Raw genomic sequence first — 24,990 nt, forward strand, 5'->3', positions numbered from 1 at the left:
ATCCTATATCTATACTTACTCATTGATCCAGAGGAAGGCAAACAAAAAACCCCAGTGCCATATCATCCAATGATATCTCATAAGGGGAAAAATAAATTCCTTCCTGAATTGGCAATCGGATTACTCCCTGGATCAACATCCTTCCCATCTTTACTTATTTGGTATATCCCTGTATACATTTCATTTTAAAAAAGATGTCCAACCTTTTTTTAAACAAATCTATTGTATCTACCATCACAGTCTCCATGGGTAATGAATTCCACATTTTAACTGCCCTTAATGTAAAGAACCCTTTCCTTTGTTGCTGGTGAAATCTCCTTTCCTCCAACCTTAAGGGATTGCCCCAAGTCCTTTGTACTGCCCTTGGGATGAATAGTTATTTTTAAAGCTCCTTGTACTGTCCCCGAATATATTTGTATATAGTTATCATATCCCCTCTTAGACGCCTCTTTTCTAATGTAAATAAATCTAATTTAGCTAGCCTCTCCCCATAAGTTAGATTGTCCATCCCCTTTATTAATTTGGTGGCTCTTCTCTGCACTCTCTCTAGTTCCATAATGTCTTTTCTAAGACGTGGTGCCCAAAATTGTACTCCATATTCAAGGTGTGGTCTTACTAAAGCTTTGTTAAAAGGGGCATAATTATGTTTACTTCCCTTCCATCCATTGCAAGTTTAATGCAAGATATGATCTTATTTGCCTTTGCAGCTACTGCATGACTTTGGGCACTATTGCTAAGCCTGCTGTCTACAAGCACTCCTAAATCCTTCTTAATCAAGGATTCCCCTAATTTATCCCCATTTAATTTGTAAGTCGCCTGTTTATTCTTGCATCCCAAATGCATAACCTTACATTTATCTGTATTAAACCTCATCTGCCATTTACCTGCCCAAGTTTCCAGTCTCTCCAAGTCCTTCTGGAGATAAATTACATCCTGCTCGGATTTTACTGCCTTACACAATTTTGTGCCATCAGCAAAGATGGAGACTTTTCTCTCGATGCTAACCTCAAGGTCATTAAGAAACTAGTTAAAAAGCAGGGGTCCCAGTACCGATCCCTGAGTTACTCCACTCACGACCTTAGCCCAACCTGAAAAAGTTCCATTTATGACAACCCTCCATGTATATCCTTCAACCAGTTTTCAATCCAGTGCATATATTTTTACGGAGTCAATTTGCTTTATTTTGTACACCAATCTCGTGTGGAACTATATCAGTAGACCACTTCAACTGCATTACCCTGGTCTAAATTCCTACTTACCTCCTCAAAGAAACAAAAAAGGTTAGTTTGGCATGATCTATCCTTCATAAATCCATGCTGACTATTACTAACAATTTTGTTTTCCATTGGGTATTCCTGAATATTATCCTGTATTAAACCTTCAAGTAGCTTCCCCACTATTGAAGTCAGGCTTACAGACTGAGCCACTGACGTGCCAAGTATGGATATTCTGGAAACCTGACCTGTTCGGGGGTCTTGTGAACTGGAATTGAGATCCCCTGCTATAGAGTATGGTGCCTGGGATTCTGCAAGAACATAATACATTTTTAAGTGGTTCTCTGGTTCTTAAAAGGTAGAAAACCACTGCTATAGGCAGCTTCACAAGTCAATTTGTCACAGTTAGAGGCAGTGAAGGAAATGTGAGAAACATCTTTCCCTGTCCAAGTGCTCATCACTGTGCTTCTAGAATAGCATGTGCATACTGTAATCTGGTGATACATATGTGATCTGGTGAAAATATGTATTGCATCACATTTTAATTCCACATATAAAAACTATGTAAACATATCTATATATAGATATCTATATATATATAGCAAATGGAAATATTACTGTATGCTCATTTGCATGTCTTAGAGAGGTCTGCGACCCTGCCTTTCACCATTATCACCCAGCACACAGTGCTTCCACTGCAGCAAGGGATTCTGGGAAATATATATAATCACCCCTCGTGGTTTATTTATTTGTTTAAATCTATTGGATATCTTTATATTTACTGAATTTCTCCAGTTGTAGAAACATTTAATTAGGAAGTGTTGAAGGTTCCAAATACTAGAAACCTTTTGAATAAATGCAAAAATGATATGTCCGTGCAATCAATGTAACAACTGCCAAAAGATATGCTTCTGCTTTGCCCACTTAAGTTTCACACATCAGGCCACAACTGTCCTACGGAATCTTAGCTAGGTCTAAGCCTTTGATTTTTGAGGTATGTTGTGTAATCCATCAGTGGAAGATCTCATGCAGCTTCGAGTAGGTGATGTGTGATGAGGTAGTGATTCGATTTGTGTCCTTGTACGTGCTTCGGGAATAATGTTTAACCAGCTAGATGTGCTTATATGCTTAAAATAAATGGAAGCTCAATGAATATATAGGCCACGTGAGTCCAGCTGTGTTGCACATCTTACAGGCCTGGAGGGGGTCAAGTTTTATTTTGTCCCAGAAGGAACAGGTCCACGTGGAAGTGTATGGTGATCCTCAACAGGGATTCTTACGTCAGCGTTTTCTTTTACCATCTGGTGCTCTTATTCCATGATTGAAAACCAATTTGAATCACTATGTGACTGCTTTAAAGTGCTATATAAAGTAGGCTCTTCAGGAAAAGTAATAATAGTATAAAAAAATAATGATGCACCATGTTTATTTTCTCAGCTGATAGGGGAGTGCAATGACAAAGATTTATTTTCAGGTTATATACAATGTCCATAGCAAAGTGACGTTATTTTATGGGACTGTGAAACGGTTTTATCCCATGTATGGGGCCTCTGTGCAACTTCGGAGCAAGAAGCAAGGAAGTAAAACTTGTAAAGGCCAAGTTAGTACAGAGCAGCGGCGTTCACTTGGACAGTTCTGTTGAATTTATTTTTGTCATATCAAATCAGACCAGTAGTATCATGCTGCACCCATAAACATTTGTGTACAGTACCCTAGCTACAAGTTGTATACAGCTAAAGGTCAAAATATAATGTATCCATGGAAGTTGTTTTGCCTCCATTTTACATGTATGTGTTTATTTATATAGCGCCTTCCATGTACATTGCGCTTTAAAGCAGTAATACATGTGACATAATAGGAATAAGCGCTTCATACATATATGTGGACATTAGGGGGGAAAAAGTCCCTCTCCCAAAGAGCTTACAGATATATATATATATATATATATATATATATATATATATATATATATATATATATATATATATATATATATGCCCCAGAAGAAGTCTAAACTCAGACGAAACTAGTAGGGTGAGGGTCTCTCAGTAGATCTCCCTATTTTCTGTTATATTCAGGACTTTTAACTGTCTTTCTAATTGCTGCAAAGCCTTATTTAAAGGCTATTGGGACTGTTATATCAATTTCGGAATTGAGCCCTGTGGCTAATCTCACCGAGTGAACGGAGCCAGAGGTATCCCCGTTTAGGGGAGTGACGTCACCATCAGAGGACGCGCGCAACTGCTGATTACAGCTGAGCAGTGACGCTTCCGCGTCCAAGCACACAGACGGAGTGAGCGGTTCCTGAGATTATCAGCCCCTTTGATGCAGCGATCTGAAAGCATTTACTGATATGCCTGTTATTTCTGCTACATTGTAAGTAGCCTCTGTTGCTTGCGCAATAATTGTATTCATAAACGTACTTCACCATATTGGTATCTTTTTCATCTATAGGTACATCTCGTTGTGGAATTCGAATATAGGACTTGTTCACGTATTTATCCTTCAGGTGTTGTATATCCATGCACCTGGGTCTCTGATTTGCGCCTTTTGTGTTTTTTTTTTGTACTTTTCTTTGTGGTGGTGTACACCCATTACATTGTGGCAGCACTCATAGACATCATAGCAACACTATTTTAAATCAGTTTTGCGCACCTTATACTTTTTCTTTTTACACACACACACACACACACACACACACACACACACACACACACACACACACACACACACACAGTAACTCATGTAGGAGTGCAATGAGGATTCATAAGAAAAAATATTCCCCAATCCTCCATGGGCGTTTCATGTCCCTCAAACAAGTTACTCATTTCCCTCTCCAATGAGGTCAAATAATGTCTGTAGTTACAGTTGGATAGCGAGGTGCTCCTAATTGAAAAAAATCCATTTGTTAAACAGATCACCTCTCACTAGTGACTGACAAAAAAACACCATCAAACGATGTGCTTCCATTCAAGATATTTGCTCAAGGTAACAAAAAGGTATCATTGTTTACTTTAAGGCCTTGGCCTTGTGCAGCAGCAGCATGGCTAACGTTAAATTATCCAAGCTGAACATTTATAACGTCTGGCGACATTTCTCAAGTATTAATGTTTATTTACATGTCTGACATTTCTTTCATAGCTTCATCAAATGCCGTTTATGTCAGTGCCAGATTTAAAGGAGTTATTTTAAAGAATTGTATTTTGCACTTCCAGTTGCTCAGCACAATGTCAACACGACTCAATTGGTTACTACATGCATTGGAAAAGATATATTTCGCTCCTGACATATGAGAAAATGCAAGTTCTTCTTCTGGGATTAGTGGTAACAAACATTTGCACACAGTAAGTGGCTGTGCTGCTCACGTTATGCTGAGATATTTTGGCCTATGCTTTTACTGCATTGCTGAGGGGAATCCTGACAGGTAAAGATTGGAGATGCCTTGAGCCAATACCACAAACTTGGTAATTAATCAAAAAAGTCTGCCAACTACACAGAACAGCCCTTGAATATGTATTTTTCAAGGTGGATTTTCTTTTCATTTATGGTCCAAAAACATTTTTAATCACATATACTAAACTGCGGAAATGGCTGTAAAAATGCTGAAACTTCTCTATAGTGATATAGCGAATTTGTCCACGGCGAAACGTGCGGTTTTGTTTGTGGACAAAATGAGCAAAAAGAGAAGTGTGGATAGAAAAATTTGCAGCGGTGGCGGGGGAAGGAAGGGCCAGGTGAGCAATGTTCAGGTCCCGTAGGTCACGTGACCTATTTTGTTACGTTAAGAAAAACAAAATGTAGTGGAAAAAGCCGAATATTCACAATTAGTTTTCCTACACCGCCAACCTTGAAATTATTGAAAATGTGCAAAGAGGGGGAAAAAAAAGGAAGTGTGCAATTCTCTTCTGCTGTAACCATTTATAAAAACATAACATAGATTTTCTGTAAATAATGTGTAAAAATGGCATATCCGTAGTTATTTTTCATTATTGCCAGCATCATTTTTTTTTATTAAACACATTGTAACCAGACCGGTTCTAGTTTCACCACCATGTTCTGTTCGCAAGTTTCAATTCTAACCAGCACTGCTGGAACTATATTGGATGTTGGCTGGATACACTTTGGGCCACATTCAGTACTAGAGTTATTAAGGGAAATGTAGGAAGGCTTGGAAGGGCACTAGTCCAAAACCAATGGAACAACAATAATACCCTGTAGGTCTGTGCCTGCCCATTGTCAAGGTCCTTTAGGCAACCAATATGCCAATATTACTGAGGACCACCAATAAATCATGTGTCATTTTTAATTTTGAGTGCCTGCACCTATTTTTTTGCATTTCCGGGAATCCCAGCTAATGCATCTTTTATACGACATACCCAAGAAACCTGTTCTATTGTGTGCAGTTTTCTGATGGTATTTGCCCGTTTTAAAAATTGTAACTCAATTAACCACTGTGATAGCTGAAAAAGGATAAAAAGGGGGCTCAAAACACACCTACTGAAATTCCAGGGGGGGCTGTAGGGCACCCCATCCCATAACAACCACCTCCATCTGACTGTATTCAGATATATTAACAAGACACAGCCAGTTGCCTGCTCAGGAGTTCAGCACTAATAACCTACCTCTATGCCCCAAAGACATTCTGATTCAGTTCTTGATCTATACGGTTTGCAGCAGATCTGCATAAACTGTAGGAAATGCAGACTTGGAGAACCAGGAATGGGCTGCAATCTTATGATCATGATGACATGGAGGTAGGTCGGCAATGCTGGGATTGTAATTTTTTTTTATATGTAGCCAGGTCCCCTCTGGCTCCCCGTTCCCCCCTCTCTTACCTTCCCTACAGTGAGGGCAGCTGCTCCCGGCGGCATCTGCTACAGGGCGCTGCCATGTTTAAAGTGCTCGTGCTTGCGCAGAACTTTCCGGCGGCCATGTTGTGGTTGGTGATCTACAGTGCAGAGCCATCCCGAACTCGCGCAAGCGCAGACGCGTCAGCGGCGGCCATTACATGTAGAGCCTGAGCAGTTGAGAGCCAGGAGAGCAGCGGCGGCCATTACAAGGTTACGCATGCGCCGTAAAGATAGCGCACACGGCCCCAATAGGAAAGAGCTCCTCAAGGGACTACAACACCCAGCAGCCCCAGGGGCTGAGAGTCATGCAGCCAGATAGCCAATAGGGCTCTAGGATTTCCCTGCTACAGAATATAGTCATTAGACAGAGCCCACGCTAGTCAGTTGGAGCTGGGACACAGATAGGGGAGGGTGTGTATGTGCAGGGAGGCAAGTAGCCCCTGCACTAGGCCAGAGACCCCCCATCAGGCACCCATCTCATCCTCAGCTTGTGGTTGTTGCAGGGACCGCCCCATAGGATAGGGACACGGTCCTGTAGAGCCAGCTTAAGGCTGAGTCTATGGTCAGCGCTTAGGCACTGACCCGTGCTGAGGCGCGCTGACGCTTGTCAGTGAGCCCCTGCAGCCGCAATGAGGGCGGCTTTAGCAGGGGCTCGCGCACGCTTCCACAGGCGTGCGGAGGCGTAGCACCTCATTTTTTTTTGTTTCGGTGCTCACGGGAGCGCAGGGCCGGTCACGTGAGCGGTTCGCCCAATGAGGGCGAACCAGCTCCGTGACATCACTGGCCGCCCCGACACGCCCCCGGACGGCGCGCGAACTAAGGCCAGGGAAAGCACCCGTTTTCCCTCAGCCTCAGCCCGTCTCCGCAAGGCTGGAGTCACCATGGACTCAGCCTAAGTGAGGATGATAGCCAGGAAGCGTGGATATCCTGGTCACTGGTGATAAGACTGAATCACCCTCTGCTGGCTAGCAGAGATAAGAGACATTCCCAAGGTGGATCACTCCAAGTGGAGCCATCCACCGCAGAGGCGGATCACGATGTGGGATTACCCTTCTGGAGCAGGGATCTCAAGTACATCATCTGTGCGCCCGGGTGTGGACACACTCGGCAGGTACCTTCATCCCAACACATGCACCAACCAGTACACCTCACCTAGTGGGCAGCGCTGTCTCACACTTGGGCGGGGGGACTCCTGGGTACACGGTGTTGGGGGAATAAGGTTGGGGTTAAAGCCCTGCGAGGCGAAGAGGTAGTTGTACCTATTAGTGTTACAGGGTGACACAGTTGATGTTATTATTGTTATGTGTTCTGTGTATCGTCTGCATATAGTAAACTGTTATACTCTGGTGTATGTGGTTACTGTATGTGGTTCCTGTGTCAGGGGGTATTCTACACTCTAGAATCCTGCACAGGTGGAGGCGCTGTAAGTACGTTCCAGGATACACCCCAGGTTCCCATCAGCGGAGGCACAGGCCTCCTGTGAGCCTGACAGGCAATGCTCCACACATGGTAATACACGTAGATTTCCCCACATGGTCCCCATCTGCGATTAGGGAGGGGGGGGGAGAAAGTGTGTTACATACAAAATAAGAAGACGCCAATAGAAAAGCAATTTCCAAAGCTGAACATGCTGCATTCATACATATACACTTTCTATTAAAGCTGTGTTTTAGACTCAGATGCGACCACAGAGGACTGTAAAGCATTACAAAACATTATGCTGCAGTCCCAATGGGTTGGTTAACCCTTACGTTGCCAGAATGCGGCACATCTCATAGTTATCTAATAAAAAGTGAAGCTGATAGAAATAAAGTACCCTATTTCCTCGATTCTAAGATGCACCCTTGATTTAATTAAAAAAATTGGGGAAAAACCCCCACTATATTAAATGTGCAGAATGGAGAGAGAAACAGACACAGAATGGGGAGAGAGAGAGACAGTATTGGATGAGCGGAGAGAGAATGGATGGATGGGGGGGGGGGGAGAGAATGGAGAGAAGGAGGGGAGGGAGAGAATGGAGGGAAGGAGGGGAGGGAGAGAATGGAGGGAAGGAAGGGGAGGGAGAGAATGCAGGGAATTATAAATACACCCCCTAGTACATATAAAAATACACCTCTCCCAATATACAGTATATAAAAATACACTCTAGTACATATAAAAATACCCTCCTGTACATATAAAAATACACCTCCCATACATATAAAAATACCCCCCAATACGTATAAATACACCCACCTACCCCAATACATATAAAAATACACCCCCCATACATATAAAAATACACCTGCCCATATATATAAAAATAAACCCCCCATACATATAAAAGTGCAGCCCCCCAATATAAAAGTACAGCCCCCAGTACATATAAAATACCCCCCCATACATATAAAAACAGCCCCCCATACATATAACCCCCCCCAATACATATAAAAAATACACCCACACCTCACCAATACATATAAAAACACATCAATTACCTAGTTTTAACCGAATCAACACATTACTGCTATCAGACGGAAGTTGGCCCTGTGTGCCACTATAGGGAGGGGATTAGCATTCTGTTTCAGGGGGGGAAATCCCTACTACCTAAAAAACAAAACAAAAAACAACATACAGGCATACCCCACTTTACTGTAAGTACACTCACTTTAAGTACACTCGCGAGTAAGTACATATCGCCGAATAGGCAAACGTCAGCTCACGCATGCGCCTGTCATCACGTCCTGAACAGCAATACCGGCTCCCTACCTGTACCGAAGCTGTGCGCAAGCGGGGAGACTATAGAGCCTGTTACAAATGCCTTATTTACATCAGTTATGCACGTATATATTACGATTGCAGTACAGTACATGCATCGATAAGTGGGAAAAGGTAGTGCTTCACTTTAAGTACATTTTCGCTTTACATACATGCTCCGGTCCCATTGCGTACGTTAATGCGGGGTATGCCTGTACTGTTTATTTAGCAACTTACTTCTGACCTCCGCCCTAAAATCCTCAGATACAAAGAAAGGATCCTTTGCAGTCTCTGATCTTCTGCCAAAATGCAATTCCCTCTACCCCCCTGGGATAAGCAATCCTATGCAAGAGCAGCTCCCCTTTTGTTAACTTTGAGTTGTACGACAAGATGAATTTGGGCAGTTGGCCAAAGTATAGATTCATGTTCGGTTGTCCTAACTTTTATTGGACCAACATCAGAAGTGTTCCTAGATGAAATGAGTGTACAGAGCACTCAAAATCGTGCATGTCTCTTCAAGCATGCAAATGTGTTCATGAGACCTGTGAGTTTGGTTTATTTATTTATAAAATGTTTTACCAGGAAGTAATACATTGAGAGTTACCTCTCGTTTTCAAGTATGTCCTGGCCAAAGAGTTATGATGACAGATACTTTGTTACAAATACATAGTTAAATTAAGTGAGCACGGTTATAAATTAACTACAAGACATTGCATGCACAGTAAGAGATAATGTTATAGGCGTATGTAACAGTTACAGACCAGATTAAAATGTGAGACAGCTTTAATTTTGAAAGAACTTAAACTGGTGGTGGAAGTGAGAGTCTCTGGTAGACTGTTCCAGTTGTGGGGTGCACGGTAAGAGAAGGAGGAGCGGCCGGATACTTTGTTGAGCCGTGGGACCATGAACAGTTTTTTGGAGTCTGATCTCAGATGATAAGTGCTGCATGTGGTAGGGGTGAGGAGCTTGTTCAGATAGACAGATAAGTTGCCCAGAAAGTACAGTATTTGAAGGCAAGACAGGAGAGATGAACTTAGCATCTAGACTCAAGTGATGACCAATCTAGTTCTTTGAGCATTTCGCAGTGATGGGTGCTGTGGTTGCATTGGAGGAAATACAGCATATTGAATTGTATAGGGCATCAAGTTTGCTAGGGTGAGTTTGGGGTACCATATACTATGTCCCCATAGTCTATAACCTGCTGTGCGATACGCTTTCTGATCAGCAGACTTAAGGAGGATGGGTTCCTATAAAGTACACCTAGTTTTGCATAGATTCTGGATGTCAGGGTATCAATGTGCAACCCAAATGTTAAATGGGAGTCAAACCATATGCCCAAGTATTTAAAAATAGTAACAGGAGTTAAGGTGGTGTTAGCGTTGGTTCTGATCTGGAGCTCATTCATTGGAAGCTTTAAAAATGTAGCCTTGGTCCCAAAGACCATTGTTACAGCCTTGTCAGTGTTTAAAAACAGTTTGTTTTGGGAAATCCAATTTTCAAGTCTCAAAAAGTCATATTAAAGTACTTGTTCAAGGTCGGAGAGGCTAGGGCTGTGTGCATATATTATATGATATAAGTCCATCTCTAATCAAACTATAGTCTAACTATATATTTTCACTTAAAGATGGCCACTTTAAGATGTAGCACTCTTAAGACGCTAATGTTAAACCTGCTAATGCTTCCCTTAAAGTGGTATCAGATTTATACATCTAAACAGTCACATGATCCTCCTCCCAATAAATCTGCCTTTTCCAAGCTGGAAAATTAACAGCACACAATTAACAAATCAACTTTGCTATTCTCAACATACCAGAGATCAATAATACAGACAGGGTGGGGGGTGCTGCTTTGGAAAGCTTTAGGTTTGGAAAGCTCGCTACCATATCATTGTATCTACTGTATGAAGACTTATGTCACTCTTCAATACTGTATGACATCACAACTTTCAATGAATTTACACTTCTTTAAGACTAATATAACTACTAAAACTCTACATGTTAGGCAGTTGGCCAAAAAATGCAACTCCACAGCCTTTATATCCTAGTCTCCTAGTCGGATCCTAGTCCCCATAAAATTGAATTGCAAGCTCTATGGGCAGGTTCACTGGGCTATATTTATCCAGCAGAGTGCATTGGCACCAAATAATCAATAGTTTTCCATTCTTTAGCACTGGCATCAAAAGTAAGATTTGTGTTTCAAGTTCCATACATTCAACTCAAGTTTCTCTTCGAACTTTATCCTTAATTCTCCCTCAGATCAGGCTGCAAATAAAGTTACAAGAATCACACAATTGAATATGAAATATGATTGGATTTGTAACAAGTAACTCTGGCCATCATTCCACATAACCACTCATTACACAAGTTATGCAAACGCAACAAATGTTAATGGAAAGCAGCTTTGTATTTAAGCTCTCAGGGTGGCCGAAAATATAAAACCCTTTAGGAGCCAGCCAGAATTTTTAGGAGCCAGAATGTTGTTAGGCACAGGAGGAGAGGGGGGAGGATTTTCAGCTACTCCCCTGCCCCAACCCATCGTCGGCCCTGTGTCACTGTGTGTGTATGTCAGTGTGTATCTGTGACACTCTGACACACATACACTGTACCAACTACTGTACTAACACGCACTGGCACTCCCATCTGAATTCCGACTAGCCCCACCCCCAACTCTCCGATTCCCCCCCCCCCTCCCCCATTGAGCTCTACAGCTACACACACCTCTGCATTCTACTTTGACTATGTCCACCCCATCCAACTAGCTTCACCACCTGCCCTGCGATCATCCCACTGATCTGTACAGGTTCACACACACACACACACACCCCATCTCCGATCTCAGCTCCGTCCCTCCATGACTTGCCCCGCCCCCTAGCCTCACACACCTCTGCTTCCTGTTCTTCGATACCCCCGCTCTACTCACTGAACTGCACAGCGGTGACTTGACCCATAAGGTCAATCATCAATGTGCACAGCCCAGGCACCAGGGGGGACACTATAGATATTTCAATCCCTGAAACTAGTGTGTGTAGTAAATGAGATTTTAGGGTCTTTTTGATGACAAAAGTGGAGCTTGATACATCCAACCATTAAGTACATATATAATTAGGTACTACCGTCTACAACACTTACTCTCTCGCCTGCTGTCTCCCAACATACCGCTTAGATTGTAAGTTCTCTGGGGCAGGGATTTCCTTTCCTATTGTCTGATTTTGTTTGTTGCACTTATTGTAGTCAAATTCCCTGTACTACATTCTCTCTTTTGTAAAGCGCTTTGTACACTGTGGATGCTACAGTCAGTGGCGAGATCACCTCCTTGAATCAAAATCAGTATTTTCTTAAATATCCAATAGGGTTTATATGAACCAATTCCATGTCTTTTGAAACAAAATGATGTTTGAATTAGACAAACAATGCGTAATTAAGAGGGTATGTGCAAATGTAAGTGAAACCCTGGTTTTATCAGCTAAACTAAAGGGGATATTTAGAATCAAGTGTGTAAATAATTGGGTAGATCTTTATGGGTGAGTTTGGGAGGCCCCTCTCTATATAAAGATCAGAAACTTTGTGAGTTTGGTCTTCACCGTATAGGTATGTGGAAACACGTCATGCCACGATCAAAAGAAATCTCTGAGGACCTCAGAAAGCAGTTATTGATGCTCATCAGTCAGGAAAGGGTTACAAAACCATTTCCACTGTCAGACAGATAGTCTACAAATGGAGAAAGTTCAAGACCACAGTCACTCTACCCAGTTCTACCAAAATCTCTCCAAGAACAAACCGGCAAATCATTCATGAAGTAAAAAAAGAACCCCAGAGTAACATCCAAGGATCTGCAGGCCTCTCTCGCCTTGGCTAATGTGAGCGTTCATGACCCACCTATCAGAAAAAGACTGAACGAGAATGGTATTCATGGAACGATAGCCAGGAGGAAACCACTGCTCTCTAAAAAGAAAAATTGCTGCCCGCCTGAACACATAGATGATCCACAAGACTTCTGGAACAATGTTTTCTGGACAGACAAGTTAAAGGTAGAACTTTTTGGCTTCAATGAGAAACATTATGTTTGATGAAAACCAAACACTGTGTTCGAACAGAAGAACCTCATCCCAACCGTCAAGCATGGTGGTGGGAGTATGATGGTTTGGGGCTGCTTCGCTACTTCAGGACCTGGGTGGCTTGCCATCATTGACAAAACCATGAATTCTGCATTGTGTCAGCAGAATCTAGAGGAGAATGTCAGGCCATCCATCCGTGAGCCTAAACATATAAGCATAGCTATTAAAAAATGGCTGCAGGAGAAGAAATTCCATGTTTTAGAATGGCCTGGTCAAAGTCCGGACCTAAACCCCATTAAAATGTTGTGGCAGAACCTGAAGTGAGTTGTCCATGCAAGGAAGCCCACAAATGTCACTGAGTTTAAGCAGTTCTGTTAGGAGGAATGGGCCAAAATTCCTCAAAACCGATGTGAGAGACTGACCAGCAGTTACAGGAAACGCTTAGTTGAAGTCATTGCTGCTCAAGGGGTACTGTATTTAAAGGTTCACATAGTTTTTCATACATGGATATTGAATGTTGAATCATTTGTGGATAAATAAATGTTGAAAAAGTATCATGTTTTTGTGTGATTTGTTTGATCAGGTTATCTCTATCTATTATTATTATCTATCTTAGATTAAGGTTTGAAATATGTGAAAATCCTAAGGGGTTCACAAACTTTTTCGCCACTGTAAACACAAATATAAATTCATACTGTACATACTTTGAAGGACTGAGTATTTTGCTCATTCATTTGCTAGCCGGCATTACATGAAATCATTTACCAAAATCAGCCGTTGCTCACGGAGATCCTGGCTCTCAGACTAATATAAAAATAAATCAAGCAGGGAAGCAGATCCCCAAAACTTAGAGTGAACGAAAAAAATATAGTTGTAAATGTCTATCTATATTCAAGGCCAAAACCTATTGGCGCATGTAACAGAGAAATAACATCTGTCAACTACATAAACTTAGAAAACCTCCAATTATTTTTAACAACAAACCAGTTCTGTTAGTAAGAGTTTTTGGAATTGCAATAACATGAAGAATTGAAAGGAGACATTTGTTATTTTTTCACGTTAAGGCCTAGAAGGTTTACTTTCAATAAGCATTAAAACCCCAGATCATACAACATGCAATATATACTGCTCTGGTTATGGTCTACTTAATGGCACACAGCTAACATGGGAAAGAATCTGGAGGTAACAGCTGGAAAAATTCCCAATGTTACCTTTTTTTACATGATTGGAAAATGTTTTTCAAAAGTTATAATGTTAAAGCAGCAGTTCAAGCAATATCCTACGTGTGTATTTTTTTAAAAAATAAATCAGTTCTGTACTATGAGAAAATACTTGTAGCATTTAAAAAAAAAAAAGAATGTTTTAAAGACACTCCCTAGCAGTGCACCAATTGTATCTAGTAACTGCCCAGTCAATCATATTGTAGGAGCTACATTGCCCAAAATGCTGTGCAAGAACTGAATTAAATAACCCTGAGCCAGCAATCTATTACAGTCAATTACAGGAGAACGGCTCGATCTGCAGCTTAGCTAATCACTTGTCAGTGTGCAGATTGTATTGATGCACATATTGAATGGGAATGTTGTATTTTTTTTTAAACGGCAGCTTGAACTGCAGCTTTAAAGCAACAGGCTCCCTTACCAGGCCCACTTTTTTACAGCGTGCGGACTAGCGAGTCCCTGCAGCTAAAATGGGGATCCCCTGTTCCCTGAGATACATACTAGTAAAGGCACCACAGGTACTTCCTGCTCTTTAAATCCCCAGCAGGACGTGGCCCAACAAGAAGCTGCAACATTGTCTACTGCGGCTTCCTATTGCCCCTGGAGATTTAAACCGCCATTTATTTTTCACCATTAATTTTGCCTGTATGTATCTCTGGTAGCAAGGAAAAGAAGTTTTGAAAATAGCGCAGTTCAGTTAAAAAATGAAAATTTAAAAAACACAGAGTAGGGGAACTGCTGCTTGAAATATATTTTGAATGCAAGACATTGAAAGCTTATATACATTTATTAACTATATATATATATATATATATATTTTTCCTTTCTTTCTGGTGTACAGTAGCATTGCACTAATTTTTTTTTAATGGAAAGTACCTGTCCTGCACCTTACAATTTTGGTGCGTGATATTCAACGGCTTGAAAGGCAGTAATGCAGTAATGTGCCACTTGGCACACAGAATTATAAACATTAGCTAAATAACCATGTATGATGTATGTATGTATGTCTATTTATATACAGTAGCGCCATTAATGTACGTAACGCTTCACAGTAGTAATACACGTGACAATCAAATAAATAACAAATAATACAAATAACAGGTCATGGGAATAAGTGCTTCAGACATAAAAGTAGCATTTCGGAAGAGGAGTCCCTGCTCCGAAAAGCTCACAATCTAATTACAAATGATTGTCTCTTCCTAAATTGTGATCCTATTCAAAACAACAATTTCAATTCTCGCGTTTCTTTGAAAATCAATGAATCCAGGACAGGAAGGGAGCAGGATCATCAGGAACACCCAGAAAAAAACATATAATAACAAATCATAGTGTAGTACTTATGGACAATTATGGGTCAGAATTCAAGAAGAAACTTGGCTCTTACGGATCGCCTACTTACAAGAAGCAGGATAAAAAAACAACGTTTTTGTATGTAAAGTTGAATAATATATTCCTCCGCCTAAGATAGCAGCATACAGCAGTCACTGATGATTATAAGCTGGATGATGTGATCGCCGGGGCTTTCGTTCTCACAAACCAGCAACCGCATTCATACAGAGAGAAGAGGGAAACATAGTGTGTACCAGGTAACACTAAAAATTTATAGAAGAAGCATAGAAATGTGTACTCACAATGCAACGTGTGAGCACATTCACATAAAGGTTTCTTGGATATCAGGCAGCTACATACACGGCTTAGCAGTTGGAAATGTCCTCCGCTCCACTCAGAAATCCCCTCCTCGAGGGTGCCCCCTCGTCCGGATAGATGGCGTCTGACGTCACTTCCTGGCCTCGGAGTGACGCCTTTTCCGGTAAGGATGGGAAGATCAGGGGGTATGGAAGACTCGCCGAGCCGCAGCAGCAGTGCCTCTAGGGTTGGAGCAGGCTATCAGACCGTCAGTGTATGATGCAGCTGTACTCTGTCTCCTTCCTTAGCTTGGCTCAACGCGTTTCACTGCATCCGCAGCTTATTTCTCCTGAGGAAGCTGCGGATGCAGTGAAACGCGTTGAGCCAAGCTAAGGAAGGAGACAGAGTACAGCTGCATCATACACTGACGGTCTGATAGCCTGCTCCAACCCTAGAGGCACTGCTGCTGCGGCTCGGCGAGTCTTCCATACCCCCTGATCTTCCCATCCTTACCGGAAAAGGCGTCACTCCGAGGCCAGGAAGTGACGTCAGACGCCATCTATCCGGACGAGGGGGCACCCTCGAGGAGGGGATTTCTGAGTGGAGCGGAGGACATTTCCAACTGCTAAGCCGTGTATGTAGCTGCCTGATATCCAAGAAACCTTTATGTGAATGTGCTCACACGTTGCATTGTGAGTACACATTTCTATGCTTCTTCTATAAATTTTTAGTGTTACCTGGTACACACTATGTTTCCCTCTTCTCTCTGTATGAATGCGGTTGCTGGTTTGTGAGAACGAAAGCCCCGGCGATCACATCATCCAGCTTATAATCATCAGTGACTGCTGTATGCTGCTATCTTAGGCGGAGGAATATATTATTCAACTTTACATACAAAAACGCTGTTTTTTATCCTGCTTCTTGTAAGTAGGCGATCCGTAAGAGCCAAGTTTCTTCTTGAATTCTGACCCATAATTGTCCATAAGTACTACACTATGATTTGTTATTATATGTTTTTTTCTGGGTGTTCCTGATGATCCTGCTCCCTTCCTGTCCTGGATTCATACGTTTTGTGAGGGAATCAGTGTATATTCCCTGGACGGTTGAGAGTTTCTTTCAGTTACACAATATATCATTTAATATTATTTAAATATCACTATCACTGTGTTTTAGCGCCACACTGAATCACTGGGTTTCTCTTTGAAAATCAAGAAAGTTTTTTTCTTCTCTGCTGGAACCCAGAAAAGAACCGTACATCCCTTAAGTGTATCCTCATTACTGGATCAGGCCCGCATTGTCACAAGAGAAATCAGGAGACGGTTCTTCACCACACACAGAAAAGGGAATAGCTCAATGCAATCAAACCCATCCCAGGTACTAGCTTACCAGGTTTAAAAAACGAACATTAACAGGTATTTCAAAATACTTGTACAGCAGGTGTCTGATTTTAGTCAATATTAAAGGCTACCAATTGTGTCACTATGACCCTAAGGACAGCATATTGTTCTATATAGCTGCCACAGCGTCTAACCCTAATTAGCGATTAAACAGCTTTCTTTAGAACAATACACTCTCCCATCACATGGAACTATTAATGAAGCAAGTGCTTCCAGGAGCCCAATGAACAACTTGCCAACATGGTAAATGACAATAACTCAACCATGGGGATGCCATTGAAATACAAATGTACATTTCTCACAAAGACCACATTCCCTAAAACCAGCATTCCTGTAGTTGTTTTGTGATGCTAAGGATAAGTGCACCAAGACACCTACACAAAAAGACCAGAGGAGACTATAGACAATTGTGCGTGTCCCTCCCACCACCACCTGATGGCGAGTGTCATCACCAAAGTGTGAATTCCATCCTTTCAGTGTAGTTTTCTCCAGTCCAATGCAGCGACTACAACTCCACTCTAGCCTTGCACAGTGCATGCTGCTCACACAGTGGGGTTTGGGCAGTGTCTGTAATTTCATTTGTGTGTGTTTGGTTAATGACAGCACTGCCATCATTCCAAGTCCAGCCCCTGATCACATCAACCTTTAAGTGCTACAGTTTGTAAACATGTCATCCCACTTACAAAATCATCATATATTATAGAGACAAGTTCACAAACCAAGGCGAAATGTGTCAGGTTTTTGGTTCGCACATTTGAAGATAGCTGAATCACTTTATTAACTGTGATTTCACAAATATAGTTTATCCAAGAAGCAATACATAGGGTGCACCACTGGAAAGCTTAAATTACGCTTCAGCACAACCTGTCCAAACATTTCTCTGAACATCATAATCAAAATCCTGTAGGTATTGTTTGTATGGGAATAGAAAAATTGCCATACAATTGGAGAGGAGGAGCTACCATCAATGCTATATCTAAACTTGGGACTAGATGGATCCATACCCTCAAAACTTTCGTTCCTTATGGCTTAAATGTACACATTGATATGGGTGCATTTTTAACAAAATGACAATATCTGGTTTTATACCTTGGAAGATCTATCTACATATATGTGTTGCTGTCTCAACATATATTACCCTTATTGCACTTTTTGATGTCTTGTGTTTATGATTTTTTTTAACAATTGTTTTGGATATCCGTTTAATCTGTTTCCAATTCTTTGTTACCGTTGATATATTTTTATATTTTATAGAATGTATTTTATATATTTTTTATACAGATAATCCACTGATGCTTGTCCCATACATGCACATACACAAATAGATTTTACCAGATGGGGGTCCGGGAAAAAACGAGACAGCACACAGCCAGGGAAATCCAGAAATGTTGTATTCAATAGAAATACATGGTACTGCATCCCAATATATACATATACATAATAATAATAATAATCACCACATTTATTAAGGTTATGGTGGTTAAAAAAAGTGACTAAAACCCTCCACAGTAAAGCATAAAGCAACTGTAAATATTCCTGTATATTCATTTGCATGTCTTAAGACAGGTCTGCAAGCCTGTCTTTCACCATTATCACCCAGCACACAGCACTTCCACTGCAGCATGGGATTCTGGGAAATGACATGCAAATGAGCACACAGTGCCACCTTTTATCTCATGCTCACATTACATGAGCAACCCTTAGCCAATGCATGCTGCTTTAAACACAGCTTTTAAGCAAGGGCTTGGGAGATGCAAAGCCAGCAAACCCACTCACAGACATGTTTCAACCTTGATGGGTATCATCAGTGTGAGGTTGGCTGCTGACATTTGTTCAGATGAGATTAAAGAGTAGGTAATCACCACATTTACTGTGTGCTCATTTGCATGTCATTTCCCAGAATCCCTTGCTGCAGTGGAAGTGCTGTGTGCTGGGTGATAATGGTGAAAGACAGGGTTGCAGACCTGTCTAAGACATGCAAATGAATATACAGGAATATTTACAGTTGGTTTATATATATATATATATATATATATGTATATACATATATACACACACACACACACACACACACACACACACACACACACACACACACACACACACACACACATATTGTTCTCCTGGCTAAGCGCCGCTCCAAAAAACGACAAAGATCATGATTATAATAAAAAAAGACCTCACAGAACTCACTTTTGGAAAAGCTCCCCAAAACTGTTAAAAAATTTTATTCCCATTAAAATACCACATTATTGGAGAATTATTCAATGAAACATGTCCACAGGAGGGGTGAAGTGAGATACAGACATACTGTATGAACTGAATTGCCTAGGTTGGACATGCATTGTTCTCTCTGACAGAGGAGGGCTGCTTTATAATTTATAGACTGCAACTGCCTAAACATCCACTGACCAGTAATTTGCCTATTCACATACCTCATCAGATTCCTTTGACAAAAGCCAACCACCTTGACCAATGCACTTTTTTCCATGTTTAAACAATGCTGCATTTAATGACAAACAACCACAATGATGCTCATAGCAATTACGCTAAGTGATTGGGCAAACAGAAAAGCACTGGTCTGAAAGATCCCATGTGTTTTCAAGACATTATGTTGCACATCTCTGTGTGTGCAAGAAAAATAATGTTTGCATTTCCTGCTAGCAAAGAGGTTCCCTGAAATATCCCGATGGGCTCCATTTCCTTCTAGTAAAATGGGGTGAACATCTTCTCTGCAAGAGCAGGTAACTATAGTACTGTATGTATGCAGCGCCTGTGCTACTGCGAAGGTAGGATTTTGTTGAATTATTATTCATTTGCAAAGCGCCAACATATTCCACAGCGCAGTACAATCAGGGTACAGAATGATCTGAATCACATACCAAATAAGGACAGACAAGCGCAAACAGGTAGACGGTAATGAAGGACCTGCTCTGGAGAGCTAACACTCGAGGAGGTGAATTTCAATCAATCACTCACGAAAACGATGTGACTAAATGCTAATTACCCATGTGTAATATGTAAGAAAAGAAAAAACAATGGTAAATAAGTGCAACGCCTACTTTATGTCTGTCAGTACTATTGCCATTGCAGGCCCATGTATCAAGCATCGCATCCTGATGTACTTTGATCTTGAGAGACACATTTTTAATATATACTCCATTGTCTCAATGTATGAAGATGCGTTGTTTTGATCATGTACTGCTTGTGTATACTAGGCCATAAGAAGCGTCGGGGAGAAGGTATAGGGACAATATAATGAGATGAATCAAAAGTTTATACCTGTAATAAGTGTTGTTTTTCTATTTCCCTGTGCACATAAAATCTGCCAGAGGTCACATCAACCTCTGCATCTAAGAGATGAAGATGAATCTGAATCTGTTGTAAGAAATACATTTATCGGTTTTCCCTACAAGTGACACCGGTGCAGAATGATGTGAACAAAGCATACACTTCCCACACACCCTAAAGCTTCTGTTACTCTAGAACAGAGGGTCCCCCCCCCCCAAAAAAAAACATAAATGTGGGGGGGAGGAAATCAGCTGAATTTTCATTTACAAACCCGTACGTCCCACCATCACTCAGGCATCAACACCTATAGGAAGCAACTAGTACAGCAAAGAACTCTCCTACTGGTCAATACCGTGGCTATGTTTGCACTGGGGGCGTGCACCATACAAAATCAACATGGCAGAACTGATGGAGCTCTGTGAGCAAAAGCTGGCTTAGAGTTGCATTTCCCTAAGGACAATGTGCTTCGGGTGGCTGCAAATCTTTGTAGAGATACTCGTCATCACTATATATTGTGGTATGTTAATTTGTAGCGGTAGAAGGAGGTTATCCACCAACAGAACGACTGCTATAAACCCTTAACTTTTTTTTTTTTTTTTACACTACAGAGAACAACTGTTCGAGTTATCTTATTCCTGTCACCTCCTGTTCCCTCTTTACAGATCACTGCATGGCTGATCTTAAAAAGGACACAATATATTCTCACATTTCAGCATCAAGTCAGGACAGAAACGGTTGGATGAGCTTTGCAGAGAGCGACAGCAGCTCCAGAGTTATATTTGAAACACATTTGCACATGTGGAATGCAGAAAGACACAGCGATTTAAAAAGGCATCTTATTTTTATTTATGGTCTAAACAAATGCACGGCTTACAAATGGTAGACAGCATCTAGCCCAGGGGTAGCCAACTCCAGTCCTAAAGAGCTACCAACAGGGTAGCTTTTCAGAATATCCCTGCTTCAGCACAGGTGGTGCAGTCAAAGGCTGAGCCACTGATTGAGCCAGCTGTGCTGAAGCAGGGATATCCTGAAAACAGGACCTGTTGGTAGCTCTTGAGAACTGGAGTTGGCTACCCATGATCTAGGCTTTCAGAAGACAACTATACACACACACCACACGTACGGAGTTGCATACAAATCGGAAATAGTACTACAGAAGGATAGCTTAAATTAAAAGGCATTTAGTGGTATGGTGTATTGATTTATAGCAGGATTTTTACGCTGCAGAATGAGAGCTTTTAGCTCCTTCTGCTGTCAGGGCCCTATGAATCAGTAAAAGAGCATACACTTAAACAAAATAACATGAAATAATTCTAATATCACAGAGCAAAGCCATAAAGTCTCTGATGCTGTTTGAGCGAGAGGCTGGCCAGCAATAAGATGTCACCCCAAATGCCACTGCAGGCCTAATATACCAATTTCATATGAAATACTCTAATACGTTCGGGGTCAATAGTACTCTAAGTGTACAAAAGATGCCAGAAAAAGAGTACCTGCAAATTATCAAGTGTATGTAATGTATGTGCTCACTGCAATCTTTTAATGATTAGTGCTGATAAATGGGGCCTTGGGGGGGGGGGGGGGGGAGTATACAAGGAGAAATCTGCCTAGCAAAGCAAAATAATCCTCAAACAAAAACAAAGCGTGGTTAGAACTGCAATCTAATACCTAAAATTAAAGGGTATGGCTTATTTCCCACAACCAAAGCAGTAACATAGCTATTCATAACGCAGCTGCATGATGCTTCTCTCCCTCCACTGTAGCACAGTGTGTACCTGAAAATGAGCGGTAGCTTTCAATGAACAGTTACTGATATGGCATTTATAAAATTCCAAATCATGTATGTATCTATGTGTTCAATCCAGGTCTTGCCAAATGTGTCAGAGAGGAATATTCTGAATGTGTCGTTTCAATGGAGGGTTCATGGCTTGATCACAAGTGTACTTCAGCGATGTGCTGCAAAACCGAGTCCCGTTTCTCAGTCTCGAGCGGCTTTGCGATTACGCAGCAGTCTTTAAATAGATTTCTTCCACTGCTTAAACATGTCGGTTTTTAGCCACCTGATATTTTTTTTTTCTTCCAAATTGACTTGATATTTATCAAAAGCTCTCTGCTGCAAAACGGATGAGAATAACCTCTTTACGTGTCCGAAAGAAACCATTATTAATAGCAAAGGGATTTTAAACCTGATAAATCAAATGTGATTTATTATTATTTTGTTACCGGTGTTGTGCCCTTTCTGCAGCAGGGACACTGATCTACAACCTCCATATTCTCTGATGTTTCTCTCGCCGCCGGTTCTAAAAATATGCAACAGATATATGCAAGGTGAGCAGGTAAACCCTCGGATTTCTGAAATATGTGCAGCATTCTGCCTACAGCACAAGTACTAGATGTGCAGCTGCAAATATGTACTAAATACGCAGCTCACAAGAGGAAGGCAAGCAAAAGGGCTGATGTGTGACCAGTGCAGCCATTCATGTTTTTTTCCCCCCTTCAGTCTAGATATAGATGTGCTGCATACATTATTTGCCAAATAACACCATATTGAAAGGCCTAAGCGAGTATGTTAGTGATGTACAAAATGGTGGATGTGGGAACATCCACGCAAAAATACACACAAATATATATATATATATATACACACACATACAGACACACACACACACATATATATATATATATATATATATATATATATATATATATATATATATATATATATATATATATATACACCAACTGTACATATATATATATATATATAAACACACATTTATATGTTCATAAACGTGTGTATATATATATATATATATATATATATATATATATACACATATACACATATATACACATGCACACACTCATATATACATTAATATACACACAAATAGAGGTTTTCTTTCAAGCATATGAATATTAACGGTTTCCTGCACTACTGTAGCACGAACCAACGTGAAGCACTGTACCAAGACAAGAAGAGATGCTGTTACAAACCTGATGTCATGTAGCCCCGTGATGCCTGGGAAATAAAAGCTGGTGGGAAATGTTTGTGCAGGCGATAGTCCTTCTCACTGCGGGACCTCATGCGGTCCGAGGCCCGGTCAGAGAAATCAGCGCTGGGCCAGGCCCGGCGTAAGGTTGTACTCCGGGTCTTCTTCATTCTGAGGCTACCTGAAGCCTAATTGTCCAGCAGCATGAGACGGGTCTCACCACTGTTCCCTTTTCTTCATCCAAACACGGCACGCACAGCTGGAGCACGGGCTGCAAACATTTTGCCGCTACCACTTATAAGGAAGCAAGCTGCGGGTCCGTTCGTTTTCTACCTCGAATGATCCAATTTTACACACGTCCCACAATGCATTACACTTCATTTGCAATCAATCCAGCTTATAGCTTCCAGATTCATGTGGAGGAAAGGCACATTATGTGGCTTCTCAGCCAAAGACGGGGAGGGGGAGTGAGCAGAGATTTGTAACGTGAAAGCTCTGAGATCCCAAACAATAGCTTGATTCAGCATAGGGCTGCCTAGCCAACTGTGAGGCACAACACAAAAGAACCAAGCAAATACTGAGGGGGGGGGGGTGGGGGGGGGAACACCCAGAAAATTTGGTTTCCACCTGAACCCTGCTACCCAGGATCTGCCGAAATAAAAAACGGTGTCAATAACCCAATCGTGGTGGAACTGAAATGAAGCGGCGGTGACGTCGAACGTTGATATTTTTTTTTTTCCCCTCTTCACCTATCAGGCTCCGTGGTGCGAATCAATGAGGCAATCTAAATCGGCATTGCAGTAATCAGGGGAGAATATTCATTCTTCACAGCCGCACAGCTGCTCCTCGCACATTGGGTGTGCAAAAGCCCCCGTTATAGCACACAGGCAAGATCATGCACCAAATTTAACTGATAACCAATAGGGGTAAATCAACTGTTTTTAATGATCTGTCTTTCTCCTCTCCCCCTCCCCACACCCCCCCCCCCCCACCTTTGCTTTGTCCACTTGGAGCCTTTTTCTGCCACCTCTGTGATATTCCTCTTTTTATCTCCTTCACCAGGCTGCTCTTGCAAGCTAATGAGACCCCAAACAGTTTGTTCTCAGATATTCCCAGCTCTGCAGAGCCTGCTCGGTTGCTACTGTAGTGCTCCTCTGTTGAATGGCTCTCTGCCTTTGAATGCAGTGAAAAGCTATTGAAGGGCAGGAAACAAGGCAGCCAACCCAGTCTCATGCTAATCAAGAAGCTGTCTTAACCCCTTCACCCCAGAGAGTCGGCATCAACACGGGATATTTCACACAATATCTCTAGTATCCTAGGTTTTTATACGTTTTTTGAAAGGTTGTACGTGATAACAACTCATGCAGGTTTGCGTGTTTCTTGTTATCACCCCTCTCATCTTATAGGACCAATGTCACCCCACTAATGGGTTAAACCAGACACACTGATCCTGTCAGGCTTCACATTTTAATGTAAAACACCCGGAGGCTCTCTCAAAGCTTGGCTGTAGTCCCAGCCTATAATCAGCTCTGGTCTATTTACATACAAAGCTGTGTATTTTTAGGATAGTCCAGCACTCTCCAAGAAGGGAAGAAAATATGTTTGTTTT

At 41.5% G+C, this 24,990-nt stretch overlaps 1 protein-coding gene across 3 annotated transcripts in view; it reads right to left on the reverse strand.

Annotated features, from left to right (window-relative positions):
• STOX2 (storkhead box 2) overlaps positions 1-24,990 on the reverse strand; it is a 264,051-nt gene that overhangs the window by 109,125 nt on the left and 129,936 nt on the right. Inside the window, exon 1 of one of the 3 annotated variants that reach the window (XM_075610537.1) lies at positions 23,386-24,354. The exons of the other annotated variants lie outside the window; for them this stretch is intronic. Within the exon in view, the coding sequence (XP_075466652.1) occupies positions 23,386-23,551 (166 nt within the window). The 5' untranslated portion in view covers positions 23,552-24,354. Of the gene's footprint in view, positions 1-23,385; positions 24,355-24,990 lie in introns of those variants that run through there. 3 annotated transcript variants of the gene reach the window in all.

This window comes from Ascaphus truei, chromosome 1 (genome assembly GCF_040206685.1).
Source record: "Ascaphus truei isolate aAscTru1 chromosome 1, aAscTru1.hap1, whole genome shotgun sequence".
NCBI classification, from domain to species: Eukaryota; Metazoa; Chordata; class Amphibia; order Anura; family Ascaphidae; genus Ascaphus; species Ascaphus truei.